The sequence below is a fragment of the Muntiacus reevesi genome, chromosome 2 (genome assembly GCF_963930625.1).
Source record: "Muntiacus reevesi chromosome 2, mMunRee1.1, whole genome shotgun sequence".
Classification (NCBI taxonomy): domain Eukaryota; kingdom Metazoa; phylum Chordata; class Mammalia; order Artiodactyla; family Cervidae; genus Muntiacus; species Muntiacus reevesi.
Window position 1 is genome coordinate 158102091 of NC_089250.1, and position 17102 is coordinate 158119192.

Here is a 17102-nt window from a genome sequence, read left to right on the forward strand (position 1 = left end):
GAGTAGAAACAGGCTGTGGGCCCCAAGTCCTCAGAATGCATCTCAGAGAGAAAGGATTCTAGCCACAGAAGGCTTCCTCTGATTGATGCCATTTCTCTGTAACAAAAATAGGGCTCTGAGCCAGAGCTCCACCCCCCTCACAACCTTGGAGAAACACACTGCACCCAACCATTCTTGGACTGTATTCCCAAGGTATGCTCTGTATGCTCCATGGTTATCGGGTTTGTGTACCTGGCCCAGGAGCTCTTATCTCCTGACCTTAGTGGTGGGATGATATACCCTGGAAAACCCCCAAAATATAACACGAACTATAATTCCAATGATAACATGACACAATGCCTTCTCCCCGATACCATATGCCAACACTTTTATTATGTGTAATGAGGAAATCAATCCTGAATATTCATTGGAAAAACTGATGCTGAAGCTGAAGCTCCAATATTTTGGCCACCTGATGTGAAGAGCCGGCACACTAGAAATGACCATGATGTTGGGAAAGATTGAGGACAGGAGGAGAATGAGGTGGCAGAGGATGAGATGGTTGGATGGCATCATCGACTCAATAGCCATGAGTCTGAGTGAACTCCAGGAGATAGTGAAGGACAGGGAAGCCTGGTGTGCTAAAGTCCATGGGGTTGCAGAGTCGGACAGACTGAGTGAACAACAGTGATAGTGTACAATTCTATGATCATTCGGGCTTCCCTGGTGGCTCAGAAAGAATCTGCCTGCAATGTGGGAGATGTGGGTTTGATCCCTGGGTTGGAAATATCCCCTGGAGGAGGGCTCGGCAACCCACTCCAGTATTCTTGCCTGGAGAACCCTCATGGACAGAGGTGCCTGGGGGGGGGCTACAGTCCATGGGGTCACAAAGAGTTGGACATGACTGAGCAACTAAGCATAGCAGGGCAATGTAATAATGTAGGGCTCCCCATGTTGCCACTTACACCACAGAATGGAGAAGTAGGGGGTTATCTGGAGGCATTTATACAAGACTTCTTAACTTCTTAGAGTTAAGAGTTGGGGTTGAAGTGGTGAGATCAAGGGGCCATTTGTAAAATGCAGAATCTTCTTGAGAGAAAACCAATTCACTCCCTGTTCCTACTGAAACTTTCACTGGCCTGGCTGCCATTCACCCTATGGGGGCCACAGGCTTATTCCAGCTCTAGGAGATTAGGGATATAAGAGGGAAAAAGGAGAAAATTACAGCTCAGAGACACTGTACTCTGTGTGCTTAATTTGCAGGGCTTTGTGGCTGAGAAAAATAGATGTCGCGATCTGCCTTTGTTAAGAAGGTGACATCTGGGTTCATTAAAGGTGTACAATAGATTTGGATAAAGGCTATTTTTCTCAGTCATTAAATTGGTTTTTAGGAACTTTACACTCTCCTTCATTTGAACAATTATTAAACTATAAAATAGAATTGCGCAATTGCTAAAATCGTAATCTGAAATTTTACAGCCAGCTATAAAATGTTATATTATTAAACTATACTGAAGATGCTCGAGCCCATTACAACTTTTTAAATGAATTATAAAACCCTTTACTGCTGATAAAATAATCTTAAATTACAGTATTGTGGATTCCAACAATATGTTGAACTGAAGTCAGCTACCATGCAAATACACCAATCACAAAGAAATCGTTACTTGAATTAAGTTTGCAGAAGCCCGAAATCTGATAGCATCTGATTCAGCAAGGCAGACAACACCTGATGTTTGTAGGCTTCTCAGGAGAGCTGGTCCCCTAGGGAGGTGCCTTTCCTCTCCCCATATTCCTTCAACCATAGAACCACCAACAGTCAGAGCCTCTCATGTTCAAAGGCTGCACAGGGGACACTTAGAGCCCTGGGGATTGAAGAATTGCTTATGATAACAGCAAACTTCTCCCCTTAAAGTCACGCCATAGGCGAGATTTTTAAAATGTCAAATGTTTTGTTGCTGAGTACCTGCCACTTACGTGTTATGTTATGGGCTCAAAAATTCATACATTGAATTCCTAACCTTCAATTATCTCAGGATATGACCATCGGTGGTCACATGGGTGACAATGGATGGAGACAGGATCTTTAAAAAGACAATTAAGTTAAAATGAGGCCATTAGGGTGGCCCCTCATCCAATCTGACTGGCATCCTTATACAAAAAGGAAATTTGGACACACAGACGCCAAGGTGTGCACACACAGAGGAAAGGCCACGTAAGGATACAGCAAGAAGGAAAGGCATCTACAAGCCAAGGAGAGAAGCCTTCGGAGAAACCAAACCTGTTGACACCTTGACTTTGGACTTCCAGCCTCCAACACTGTGGGAAGGACTGAGTTGGCCAAAAAGTTTGTTCAGGTTCCCTACCCAATAAATTTCTGTTGTCTTACCACTCAGTCTGCAGTAGGTACTTTGTTAAGGCTGCCCCAGCAAATGAACACAAGGGATGACACTGCACTCTGTGCTATAGGATGACGTGCATACGTACCTACTAGGAAGCCTAGACTCCGAGATGAAATTCCTGTGTTTTGGTACTCATTTTACTCTGAAAGCTTCCATTTCCAATAGGCTTTGACTACACAGTTGAAAATGCGTTCTGGCATGCTGGATTGTATGGCAGCCTTAACAGAGTCCTACCCAATTCTGAACTCTGAATTCAAGCACTCTCCTGGATGAAGGGCTTTGAAAACGCTCTACAAGCAGTTATTTCCAAGAGTGTTTTTACAACAGCCTATTTCCTCCTGGGGCTAACACGGGTGGATTTTGGGATACAGCTTCCCTCTGAGCTCATCTGCTGGCACCTGAAGCCGGGAAGATTAAGTCCCAGGAGGTCACTGTCAGTCTCCACGCAGTGAGTAGCTGGGCCCATCACACAGGGCCCCGGGGCCACTTGGCAGTCTGGTCCCAAGCTCCATCAGCAGGCTGCTGGGGGAACCCAGGGGCCGCAGGGGGGTAGGGTCCCCTGAGGCTTCATGCTTCTGCTAAAGGAAGACCATCCCCACCCCTCCAACCCCCCGCAGCTCATTTCTCCCAGGACAAAAACTCCCTCTGAGCAGGAGAGCATTCTGCAATGGAAACTCCAGGTGCAGCCAAAATTTGGAAATTTTATTTTGTTTATGACACAAAAAACAACAGTGGGTGCTACAAAACACTGTGTATTACACAGAAATGATGGCAACCTCACAGAAACCACAAACCAAGTGCCACAAATAACATACTGCACCAAGACTGTTTTCTTAAACAAAAGGCCCAGGAAATGGCACCCAGAAATCACACTCATCTAGATTCAGCGATTGTGCTGAGGGCTCAGTGCTGACCCATCTGGCACTGGCCTCCTGATCCCAGTGGGTCCCAGCCCCTCCTAAAACTCCCCCAGCCTCAAAGTCCACGCAGGAGAAACCCAACTGCAGTTTGGTCTAAACACTTCTATCCATTCTGGTTGCAGAGTAGAAGTCTTTTGACGTGTCACCAGTAGGGCACTTATCCGGGATGCTGGATGGGTGAAATTATCACTCAGAAGGGCTGAGGCCTCAGAGAAGATCTGAAGGCCGCAGACACCTGTGGGTCCCTGAATGATGAGAAGCAGGTCAAATACTTCTGTTAACACCTCTTAGGACTCTATCACGGGCCTTACTCTGAGGCGAGTGTGGCCTCGGGGAAGCTAAGTGTCGCAAATTGGGCATGTGGTGGTCACATTGCTCTTGCTGGTACAACTTAGATTTGGTCCAACGCACCCGTCTGCTCCTCCATCTCCTGATGTTCCTCACCACACACAAGAAAGAAACCCAAGAAGACTCTCACACACCGCCGTCTCTGATATTAGTAGAAAAGAAAGAGGGCTTCTGAAGCAGCCCTCATTTCCTGGGCGAGTGTGTGTGCTCAGTCATGTCTGACTCTTTGTGACCCCATGGACTGCAGATCGCCAGGCTCCTCTGTCCATGGGATTCTTTAGGCAGGAATACTGGAGTGGGTGGCCATTCCCTCCTCCAGGGGATCTTCCCGACCCAGGGATCGAACCCGAGTCTTCTGTGTCTCCCACACTGGCAGGTGGATTCTTTACCACTGAGCCACCTGAGTGGTCCCCCACCAGGGGTGAATATGTCCTGCAGGGGACACTCGCTAAGTGTGTGGGTCCACTTCTGGTTGCCACAGTTGAGGAAAGGGGCTCCTGGCATCCAGAAGGCGGAGGCCTGGGGTGCTGCTCAACAACCTACCAGGCACAGGGCAAGCCCCACAACAAAGCATTACCAGGCCAACAGGCTAACAGGGCTGAAACTGAGTAAGCCTGGCCTACAGAACTCTTCAGTTCCTAGCCAAGAGGTCACTGAACAGCCTTTATGGAAGTTTCCACAATTGAATTTTTAGCCAGTTGGTCAGAAAAGCAGGTGGCCTGGAGACCCCTGAAGTTTGGCTGGCATCTGAAGTGGGCAGTCTTGTTGGGACCGTGCCCTTAACCTGTAGCATCTGTGCTAACTCAGGGGGCTAGCGTCAGAATTGACTTGTACCGCAGGACACCAGTTGGTATCAGAATAAGCATCATTACCTTTCTTTATGCTGGTTTATGAACCAGTCTGGCACCTCAATCTGCCAGATGTTCAACAAGAATTTAGGGACTGATTTAGTCTCTATTGAATGAAAAATGTTATCCAGAAACAAAAAGGTAAAATGTTCTGATTCACATATTATACAGTATAGCCAGTTAAAAATGCACAGAGGAGAAATAGGCTGCTGTTCACTTTCTCTTCTCCTGATCAAGACTCTCTGTGTCTCAGGTCTATCATCTGAAAAATCGGAATCATAACAGTAGTAACCTCATGAAGTTACTACCAAAATTGAATGAGTTTATATACATATACATATATGCACACATACATATTGTTGTCCAGTTGCTCAGTCATGTCCGACTCTTTGTGACCCCATAGACTGCAGCATGCCAGGTTTCCCTGTCCTTTACCATCTCCTGGAGTTTGCTCAAACTCATGTCCATTGAATCAATGATGCCATCCAACCATTTCATCCTCAGTCACCCTCTTCTTCTCCTGCCCTCAATCTTTCCCAGCATCATATAGCATATATATATATGTATTTATGTAATGCGCTTAGAATAGTTCTTGACCCACCGAAAGAACTATTTGCATATTTGCTTTATTAATACAAAACCATAAAAAGTAGAGGTGATGCAAATTACCAAAGAAAATAGCTCTAGGATCTGTCATATGAATAGATTTTAATGTTTCCTAAAGTGGGGTTTGGGAACCACTTGCATATGGGACATTATTTAGTAGCATAAAAAACATTTTTATTACTTTAATATATATAATGATTTTTTTAATATAGAGAGCTATTGCATTCATTCTGGTTTCACAAATGTTATTAACAGCATACCTATTAAAAGACACTGAGTTTAAAGATAAATATTAGGCAAATAAGAGTGCTGGTGGAATGCAGATACGGGAAAGACTGCAAACTCCTGGTCTTTGAGGCTAAGAGGCAGGGTTAGCTCTCAAACACTATCTTTTTAGCAAATGAGAGTGCTTCCTTTTTACCAGCGTGTCACCTCTTCCCAAGGTCAGCACTAGTTCAGGAGATGTGGCAATGGCCGAGGGCAGCCAGTCCTACTCTGACACCCAGGCTGGACCAAGACGTGACTACTGTCATGGTTCCAAGTTCACAGCACCGAGAGTCTGATTTTAGGTGGTTCTCTCATGAGACTCCTGGGCATGGAGGGATGGAATTTCAAACAGTTTTAATCCCAGGTCCGTCCTTTATTGTCTTGGGTTTCCTTTCCTTCTTGACCAGCTGTCCATAGAATATTCCTCCCCTTCCCCTCCTTCCTTGGGACATTCTACAATGACCACACAGTAGAACCAGCAGGATATCATGAGGTTCAAACCCTTCTTGCAAGTTAAGCAAGTAACACCTAAAGGGCTCCATCTTTCCTCATCCATGTCCACCCCCACTCCCGCCCCACCCAAACCAGAGAACAACCTTCCTGTATGGCTCCAAGATCCAGAGCTAAAGCTCATCAATCATGGTAACAGTGGCCACTTCCAAGTGCAGAGGGCTGGCTGGTCACGCTGAGCCCTCTGCGTAGCGGCGCTAGTTCTCTAATCCTTACAACAAACCCCAGAGGTGGGTGATAACTTACGGGAGACATTTAGAGACAGTAAGAAATATGCCCCAGGGCAGAGAGCAATGGGAAGTGAGCTAGGAACCTCACTCAAGTTCAACCAACTCCAAAGCTCAAGCTCTTCCCAGCAAAGCAACTTTGAGGTTGTCAACCACAGGCTGAAAAGGAGGTACCTGCCAGGCAGCTCTAACCACTGGTAAGGATGGCATGAGTCCAGGGGACAAGTCCTCCATGCAAGGGGCCGGGTGTGGAATAAGCATCTCTCCCTATCTCCTTCTTCGCTTCCCATCCTCCCAGCAGTCAGCCTGTGAAAAACCCCACCACCCTGGCCTTGCTCTCCAGCGCCTCTTCTCCAGAAGATTAACGGGACGCCAAAGCACCCCATTGCTCTGCTAGCATAAATTGCAAGGAAAACATTTAGAATATTGATTAAGTGCTTCATGCTAGAAGATTTAAATTTACCTCCTGTATTTCCAGGATTAGCTGACATAATGGGGTCAGTCTTCTGGCACAAATGATTTACAGAACACCCATTGGCAGCTTTCCTTTTAAAACTCAACACTTAAAATTTTCACTTGGTCACAGCCAGCAGAGTCCTGGGTATTTAGCAGGGTTGGATAATTGCCTTCCTGCCATACTGAGACTTTTGGGGTTTGGCCTGTCTGGGAAGAGCTTCAAAATCATTTCCGGTCTGGTCTGGCCCTATCCGGGCAGATGGACTTTGTTTAGGCCTGATGAGGTACTGGGGCAGTAGAAGGGTAAGGCATGCTGTTTTTCCAAGATGGAAGATCTTATCAGATAGAGATTCTTGCAATATTCTAATATTCAACATTCAAATTCAATATTCAAATATTCTAATATGTATGAGTTAAAGAGGTTATATGCAGAGGTTAAAGACAGCCAAACTGCATCACCCCCTGCCCCTACTGGGCTTCGTTGGTGGCTCAGCTGGTAAACAATCCACCTGCAATGCAGGAGACCTGGGTTCGATCCCTGGGTTGGGAAGATCCCCTGGAGAAGGGAATGGCTACCTTCTCCAGTATTCTGGCCTGGAGAATTCCATGGACTACAGTCCATGGGGTCACAAAGAGTTGGACACGACTGAGTGACTTTCACTTTTACTTTTCACTCTCCTGCCCCTACTACCAACCTGTAAATGTTGTGCTACAGCATACAAGGGGCTTCCCTGGTGACTCAGTGGTAAAGAATCTGCCTGCCGGTGCAAGAGATGCGGGTTGGATCCCTGGGTTGGGAAGATCCCCTGGGGAAGGAAATGGCAACCCCTCCAGGATTCTTGCCTGGAAATCCCATGGACAGAGGAGCCTGATGGGCTACTGTCCATGGGTTTGCAAAGAGTTTAACACAATTCAGTGACTAAACAACAACATACAAGTGCCCAATGCATTTCTATAAACTTCAAACTGTACGTGGCCAAGAGAAGGGACTGTACTGAGGCTTTCCTGAGAGGCCAGGGAGGAGCAGACCTAGCCTCAAATCGAGTGAATCCAGGTGGTCTGCTCCAGAAAAAAATGCCCACCTCAAAGTCTTTGCCCTCGTGGCCCACAGAGGGCCAGCACAGTCCCTCTCGGGGCTAGCAAGAGTCTGACTGCCAAAGATGACATGATTGTTGAAGGGGGGAAGGGACAGCCAGCCTTTGCACTGCTGACTTTAGGAGTAAGCATTCTTGCAAAAGTTATTCATTTAGACCCTACTCACATCTCCTTTATGATCGAAAAAGTTGCTTTTATGAATTCTTCTCTAGAATGCTGCCTTAAAAGTCCCACTAGGATGAGGGGAGGGGACGTAAACCCGAGATCCACAACTGCTGTCCCTCCATGCCTCATTCACAGATATGTTTTTCTGGCTCATAAAAACAAACTGACTTTGGATGTCACTAGCTGTGGTCCCAAGAGTCCCCACCAAGTGCCCACAACCACCTGACCTCTATCCTGCAGCTTTGGCTCTGAGCGCAAGCCCCCACCTATCAGATTTTCTTCTCTCAATCACACCTCACATCTCCTTCCAAGAAAAGGGACAGAGGCAGTGAAGATTTCTCAAGGATCCTCAGCACTAGTCCCAAGGCTGTATCCCCCAGTCTCTACAATCCTATTTGATCACTGTAAGCTAGGGCCGAAAGAAAGGCCACTTTAAGAGGTCGTCACTTTAAGCCACCAGAGTTAAGTGATGTTCAACAATGCAAAGTAGAGATTTTTCTAACACCTACACTTCCAGAAGATATTTACTTTAAATAAGTGACAAGTACAGTCCATTTGACTTAAATATGCTGAGCTTTTTCCAGCTCCCAGGCCACTCAAGTGCACAGAAGATGAAATAATTGGTAGGATTTTTAATGTTTCTTTATCATGTGACCACTTTGTACAAGTCAAAGAAATATGCCAACAATAGCACAGCCTGTGTCACGCTTGTTACTAATATGCCTGCCAATTAATCCTGACATGGGAGCTTGGCTGGTTACCCAAAACCTGGTATTTTATCACCTCAGGGGGTTAGCTCTTAGACGTTTCTATGACATTTTATACTAATCAATCAATTTTGCTTTTTTTAAAGCTGAGCCTTTCATAGGAACTGCAGATGAGCCCTATATACACCACACCCAAAGCTACTCTTTTCCCCAAACAGAATTGTGTTTGGTTTGTTGATAATTACACTTTGAAACCGACTGTTGAAAATGTTTATTCTTATTTCTTCCCTTCCAAGGGGGAAATCTATCTCAAATGTTAAGACAGAAACCCAAGTCCCTCCGAGTTTTCTCATATTATTGTATATTTAAAAATATTACAAGAGGGTGCTTCTCAAGGGAAGTGAACTTTAGAGCTGCCAAAGATAGTTGACTTTCTCCAAATCTGTTACCAATGGATCTCAAGCTGGTTTAAGTCAGTTCTATTCTGAGTAATGACACATGCACTGGGACAAACGCCATTCTAAGATATTTCTAGGACCCCCTGGCAAATGGTAATTTGTCTGAAGACAGCCAGGCAGGCAAAGGAAGGACAGATGGGAAGAATGAGTCTCCTGGGAGCCCTATGTTGAAGCAAGAGTTCTAAATCAACGCCAGGGACCACGTTCTCGTGGGCTAAGTCCCATTTCTCATCAGTCACTCATCCCTCCCGATCCTCTGGCTTCCACTGATTCTTTCAACCATTCTTAATGTAGGTCATTTTAAAGAGATCATCAAACTGCAAGAAGTTTTACTGGTAAACTTTGTCTTTCCCTTATACTCTCTCTCCTGGGATTTAGTCATGAAACATCCATGCCTAAAGCATGAGCTTTCTGTTTTTTCCATCATTCGAACTGCTGCCTTCAGCAAGCACTGGGACACATGGGTCTGTCAAAATCCAGCTTCTCCTTTCCTTTTTTTCTATCCTTCCTACCCCCCTTCAGCCTTGTGGAGGTATGACTGACAAATAAAAATTGTATTTACTTAAGGCATACAACTTGATGTTTCAATATATGTATACATTGGGGACTTTCCTGGTGGCTCCCATGATAAAGAATCTGCCTGCAAGCAAAAGACCTGGGTACGATCCTTGGGTCTGGAAGATCTCCTGGAGAAGGGAAAGGCTACCCACTCCAGTATTCTTGTCCAGAGAATCACATGGGCAGAGGGGCTTGGTGGGCTACAGTCCATAGGGTCCCAAAGAGTCGGACACAAATGAGCAACTAACACTTTCACTTTCAGACATTGTGAAAGGCTTACAGCAATCAAGCTGAGTAACATATTATTACACACCTAACACAGTTACCGGTTTTGGGCGTGGAGTGGGGTAAGAACAACTAAGATGTACTCTCTAAGCAATTTCAAGCATGTAATATGATATTGCTAAGTACTGTCACCATGCTATAGATATCCAGATCTAGTTCACCTTGCATGTCTGAAAGTTTGTCCCCTATAACCACCATCTTCCCATTTCTCCCACTCCTAGCCCCCGGTAACCACCATTTTAGTCTCTGCTTTAAACAGTTCAACTTTTTTAGATTCCACATATAAATGAGATCATGAACCTAGAGGACATTACGCTAAGTGAAATAAGCCAGACACAGACAAATACTGCATGACCTCCTTTTTAATTTTTTACTTCTTCCTCTCTATCCACTTCTAAGTCAAAGAAAGAGCCCAGGTTGTCCAAGGTCATGGAGCAAGGAGAATGTGTACTGGCCTCGGAGTCAGACATCCTAGCCCCACCAGACAATTACTATACGATCTCAGTTAAGTTCCTATCATGTCCCTGCCTCAGTTGCCTCATTTGTAAAAGAGAAGGATGACTACCATACCTGACTCGTGGGATGCTGTGAGGACTAAAGAGCACAATGCATGTGAAATGTTTCACAAAATGAAACTCGCTCTACAACTGTTAGTGCTAACTCACACCACCATTCCCCAGTGTAACACCCCAAGCAAAGCACAATACCACCATCCATCTCTTGCAAAGGGACTAAATGGCCAACTGACTTGGGACTAAGCATCACATGTGACATTCTTGAACATTCACTCTACCCCAGGCAATGAAAAATTACCACCATTTAATCCTCTTAATCTAGCAGCTAGGAAGTCTGACTCTTTGTGACCCTGTGGACTGCAGCTGGCCAAGTTCCTCTGTGCATGGGATTTCCCAGGCAAGAATACTGGAGTGGGTTGCCATTTCCTTCTCCAAAGAAGTCCTAGCATTTTGTAGATGAGGAAGTGGAGGCTTGGAGAGGTCACAGTGCTGGTGAGGATGAAAGCCTGGGTCTGCACACATGCTTGACCCAAGCCCTCACCCCCTGCTTCATGCGTGCAAAAATGGGCTCTCATAGGGAGTCATCCTAGGAGGTAAGGTGAGGTTTCGTGGAACCCTTAAGAGCTCCCTAGAAGTAAACTGCTGTTTAGCTCCCAGGTGGGTGGACTGTGAGTGTGTCATCAGGAAGAGAGGTGTGGCTGTCCTCCCGCTTCCTCTGTATTCCCCCGTCTCCACTGCCCCACTCTGCTGAGAAGTTAAATGGCAATCCTGAAACAAACATCACACTTTAATTGCACTTTGTCCCTCTGTTTATGAGGCAGAGTTCCTACCACTAGTACAGGGGAAGGAAAGGCTGTTTCTTGGGAATAGACCTCATGGGTCCCCTGACGTTGCCAGGGAAACCCTGCAGTGGTACAGTGCTCCCCTTACAGGGGAGATGGTCGAGCAGATCTAGCTGGAGATAAATCCTGGTGGCCAAGCCAAGCACCGTACCCCAAAAAGCAGAGGACAGATGATCTGGCGGGGTGGAGGCTGACAGGGAGATGCAGAGAAGAACACCTCCTCATGGCTGCAGACTGTTCTCCCATGGGGAAAAACTCATTTGAAGGAGTTTCCAGTAACGACTATTCTTCTGAGATGCCACCTATTCACAGAGTCTGAACTTCCAAAGACACTGACCAGCTGCATCTTGCCTACCATTTGTACATTCACAGAGGACAGAATTTTAGTTTTGAATGCCCACCTCCATGAAGTTCCCAGCACACCAAAGGAGGTTAATAAACAGGCTGGACAATGCCTCTACCATCAAACTACACATACTTAGATACGAGCAGAGAAGAACCTGTTTCTGCTGCAGCCAGAGCTTTGCCTCTTTGTGGTCAGGAACCACCTCTGGCCACTGTCATCACCTCATTATAACAGGGTCCTACTCTCATCTGGCCACCAGTCTTTATTGATGCTGGAATCTGAGCAGACCCAACAAGAACGGAAGGTTGACCTAAGAGGAAGCAGGACACTGAGGCTTGGCCACAGAGAAAGAAGAGACTGCTCTGTGGTGCTATGTCTGCTTCTAGACATACCTCTAACCAGCTGGTGACTTAGCACAAGTGGCTTCCCCTCCTTGAATTGCAGAGCTCTGCTGCAGGCTAGCGAGGTTAGATGCCGCAGTATTCCCCAAGCCTCCCCCTACTTCTGGCATTTTTTGCACGGTGCTTTGAAGATGAGAAGGGCTCAGGAAATGCTTTAGAAGTATGAAGAACATCTGGTTGACCCTAGGTTTGTGCCTTCCCACCCACCTTCTCCTTAGTCTTCTGTGTGAGTGCGTTTGAGAGTGCGATGTTGGTGGGGACCCAGAAGGACGAGAACAGAAACACAGCTTGGCTGAATGGCAGGTGGGATATCTTAAGAAAAAGAAGGGAGTGTTGGGGTGAGGAGAGAGCAAGCAAAGCAGAAGCAGAAAAACTGACCCGGAACCTCCCTGGAGGTCCAGTGACTATGAATCCGCCTTCCAATGCAGTGGATGCAGGTTTGATCCCTGACCCCTGGTCAGGAAATGAAGGTCCCACATGCAGCAGGGCAACTCAGTCTGGGGACTGCACTAGAGAGAAGAACTAGCGAGGAGCCTGAGCGCCACAATGAAGGATCCCACGTGCCACAACGAAGACTCAGCATAGCCAAATAAATGAATAAGCAGTGTAAAACAGAAAAAAAGAAAAACTGCCCCAATACTTTCCAGGGAACAGACAAGGCGGTGAGTCAAGAAGGTATTTGCCAAGAAATTTCTGGTTACTGTTCTGGTGAGGGGGATCTTGGTGGGGCCCCAGGTGTGGGTGATGGAGAGGTGGGAGGACGTATTCCTGTGATGAGGCTGAAGGGACAGCACTGTGCTTGGCACATGTCCCTTCCCCTAGCATGGCAGGAGGCAGAAGTCACCATGTGGTCACCACTGCCTCTCAAATTCAGGAGGAACCAGGGAAAGAACACAAGCCTCACATTCCAGGGCCGGCTCCATGACTTGTCAGCTCTGTGGGCGTGAGCCAAAGTGTCCCCTCACGGAGCCCCACATCCTCTGATGAAAGAACAAGGTGAACAACACTGCCGTAACAACACAATCACACCATCTCTCCCCCAGCCATCGGGAGGGTAATATCCAAAGAGGCGAAGTGTGTGAAAATCCTTGGTGAGTATATGAAGAGGTTCCCAAATAGCTGAATACTCATTATGATGAAAAAAATATAAAAAGGCAGAATAGGCACTCTGCTTCGACTAAAGTCAGGAAATGACCATTTGCAGGTCATTGTGGTCCTGGCCCTTGGAGATCTGCCTCAACCCTAAAGAAGCCTCTGGGCCATTTTCACTGGACTCTGTTTTCACGCGAGGGGTTTGCAGTGCAGTGTTTCACGGCAACTCAAATGAAAGAGCATCTTCTTTTGCTTCCTGAAGAATGAAGCTATCCAGGATGCTACATTTGCCTTAATACTTCACTAATAACACTGTCTCTGGCATAGCTTTAGATAGAATTAAATACTCCACATTGAGTCTAAATGCTGGTGATGGAGACAAAGCCAAGGACTCCCAAGACAAGTCCATAAATGGGAGAAAATATTTGCAAGTGAAATGGCTGATAAGTGATTAATGTCCAACACATATAAACAGCTCATACAACGTAACATCAAAGAAATAAACACCCCAATTAAAAAATGGGCAGAAGAACTGAAGACACATTTTTCCGAAGAGAAATGCAGATGGCCAATAGGCACATGAAAAGATGCTCAAAATCATAATCATCAAGGAAATGCAAATGGAAACCACAAGGAGATATCTCACACCTGTCAGCATCAACAAGGACACAGGCAACAGCGGAGGATGTGGGAAGAGGGGATTCTTGAGTACTGTTGCTGGGAATGTAAGGTGGTATAGCCACTGTGGAAAATAGTATGGAGGTTTCTCAAAAAAAAAAAAAAAAACTAAAGACAGAGCTATCACATCAGTCTGCAGTTCCACTCCTGGGTATATATACAAGAAAAACAAAATGCTAATTTGAAAAGATACCTGCACCCCAATATTCACAGAAGCACTATATACAATAATCAAGATATGAAAGCAACCTAAGTGTTCACCAACAGATGAATGGATAAAGAAGATGCACACACACACACACACAAAACAGACTACTACTCAGCCATAAAAAAGAATGAAACTTCACCAATGGCAGCAACATGGATGACCCTGGAAGGCATTATACTAAGTGAAATAAGTCAGACAGAAGAAGACAAATACTGTTTATCACTTATATGTGGAATCTAAAAAATACAATAAGCTAGTGAATATAACAAAAATGAGGCAGACAGAGAGAGAATAAACTGGTGTTTACAAGTAGAGAGAAGGATGGGGGGAGGGGCAACACAGGAGTGGGAGGCACAAACTACTGGGTATAAGACAGGTTCAGTGATGTGTTATACAACGCAAGGAATATAGACAATATTCTGAAATAGCTGTAAATGGAAAGTAACCTATAAAAGTTGTATGAAATTAAAAAAAAATTTTTTTTTAGAAAGCCAAGAGTTCCTTCTTCCTTTTCTGTATGCTGCTGCTTTGGACAGAACACTGCAAAAGCATACTAAATAAACAAATAGCCTACTCAAATCTACCCCTTCGCAAACAGAAAGCTTAAGGATTCATCTGTCCGAGCCCCTCATTTTGTAGGTGAGGACACCAAGACCAGCACAAGTGTTTGGACCAAAGGCCCATGCCTCGTAAATGGCAGAGTTGGTCCCAGAGTCCATCTGTCTCTCCACTCTACAGTACATCATGATCTCCACCTCTCATGCTTAAAATGCACTTTTAAGATTTAAACCTGAGCAGCATTCCATCTCTTTCCATCCATCTCTAAACGCATTTCAGAAAATGAGTCTGCGTCCCCACCCAGAAGTCCATGCCAACGGTGAGTTCGGGCCTCTTCCCTTACCTGTAAGTTTGCACAAGGTGGTAAAACGTGAGTGGGGATTTCATTCTCAGAGCCTGCTGGCCCCAGGGGCTTGTTCTTGACCCGGAAGGCTGTGGTGGTGGTGGCAGTGGTGGTCTGAACTGGGAGGGCTGGCTGCCACACAGTCACATCCGAGCCATTGCCAAAGGCTTGAATTGCATTTTCTGCAGTAAAACAGGAGGAAATCCAATTTCAAAGTCAAGCAGCAAATGTAACGGACAGGATTCGTGAAGCCAGAGGGCTACACTAGGAATTCTGATGAGAGCACTGGCCTTCTCTGAGCAAAACCCATCCATCCATCCACTCCTTACATACTGAGAGCCAGCCAGGGGTCAGGAGCTCTAAAATCAACTCACTCATTAAACCCTGAGCTGGACACTTAGCTATGCTCTATAAGTGCAATAGATACTTATTGTGCCCCTCTTCAGATACTAGGTACTGAATAAGATCCTTTCCCTGAAACATTCATCAGTCAAGTCTTTTGAAACTTGACTCAAAATAGCCTCAGACCTGCTATTTGGGATCACAATCACTGTTCCATCTTTCAAAAAAAATGCTTGTGTCAAAATTCTATACTAATGGCAAGCTAATTTGTAAGTACCACATCCCTAATTATGAGACTGGGGTGACTCAGTTGCATTTATACAAATTCAGCAGGCAGTGAAATCAAATAGTAAAAAAAAAAAAAAAAAAATGTGACCCGCTACCAAAGAGCACCTACTATGAGCTCGGCATTGCTCAAAGTACAAACACAACTGATTTCTTTAAAGAAAAATATATCCCAAACCTCATCAATAATATATCGTGAAAATGTAAGCAAGATTATTTTTTTCCTTTCTGCTCCCAGTCTTCTGAACAAAATCTGCATAATTAGGAAGGCGCAGCCCTGCTTAAATGAAAAGTTTAAAATGTAAAACTTTAAAAGCTTATTACAATTTCATGGGATTAGATTGTTTTTTATGGCAAGAGTAAATTGGTTGTGTGTTGTTCCCCTCCCCGAGATGAATAAAAAACAGGTTTTAATCAGGTCCTCAGGGATTTGGCCTGGATTTAGGATTTTTTTTTTATTTCATATTCATTGTATAAAAAATCAAACTCTTCCATTTGGGACCTGAATGTGCAAATTGTTAATATATGACTCTTAGCTGGCATTTTTCAGTATACGAGACAGAATAATTTAAGCCTAATCTTCCTCTCAGAAGTGACATTTTGTTCTAAAATTGTTATCCTTGAAGTTCAGCAAATTGGAAGCTTGTTTTCAAAAACTTTACATTTTTAAGTCTGTAGGAAACAGCTTCAAATTAATATCAATGCTTCTTGAGCTCCCAGTTGGGTTACAGAGCTTAATGGGTGGGTGGAAGGTAAGAAGGTGGTACTTGGGCAACCAGTTTCCTCAAATGACCCAGGACTACAACAATAAAACAAAACCTTCCTTTGTCCCGTTAAGGCACGCAGATTCAGAAGACCCATGTCATTTGTTGAAACTGTGATTTCCAGCATGTCTGCCTTGTCATTTGGGAAGACTGCCCACTCGCTCACTCATTCACTCAGGTGCCAATGGAATATCTACTAAGTGCCAGGCGCTGTTCCTGCTGAGAATCAGCAGGGGACAAATGGCACCAACAGGACAGAAAAGTCCCTGTCCTCTTGGAGGTTATATTCTGGTTGAGGAGGCAAACAGAGAAAGTATACAATACATTGTTGCTGTTCAGTTGCTAAGTCACGTCTGACTCCTTGCGATCCTATGAACTTTAGCCTGCCAGGCTTCTCTGTCTATGGGGTTCTCCAGGCAAGAATACTGGAGTGGGTTGCCATTCCCTTCCTCAGGGGATCTTCCCTCCTCAGGGATTGAACTCGGGTCTCCTGCATTGCAGATAGGTTCTTTCACCGTCTGAGCCACCAGGGAAGCAATAGATTGGCGTCATGCTTGTGCTAGGGGAATTAGAGAGGTTTGGTTAATGTGAAGGGATGGGGGAACTGGGTTATCGCATTCAGGTTGAAACCTACAAATTCCAATTCCTTCTACCCTAAGGCCTGTTGCAAGAGGCTGAATTTAGTCTATGTCTTTGGTAGGCTGTGCTCCATCTAATCAAAGTATAAATGGAATGACTAAGAAAAATTCTGGCTGGCTTTGGTCCTCATTGAAGACCAAATGTGTTTATGTTTATTAAAAAATCATTAGCATTAAGATGCCATTCTTCCCTTCACGAAAATATTATTAAGCAGGGACCACTTTAATTTCTCTCTGAGGCAGCGGTTTTCCAGTCCAA

The 17102-nt window shown here is 45.1% G+C and overlaps 1 protein-coding gene across 2 annotated transcripts in view; it reads right to left on the reverse strand.

Annotated features, from left to right (window-relative positions):
• GFRA1 (GDNF family receptor alpha 1) overlaps positions 1 to 17102 on the reverse strand; it is a 228668-nt gene that overhangs the window by 15727 nt on the left and 195839 nt on the right. For both annotated transcript variants that reach the window (XM_065920124.1, XM_065920125.1), the window contains exon 8: positions 14815 to 14996. In XM_065920124.1, coding sequence (XP_065776196.1) covers positions 14815 to 14996 — 182 coding nt within the window. The remainder of the gene's footprint in view (positions 1 to 14814; positions 14997 to 17102) is intronic.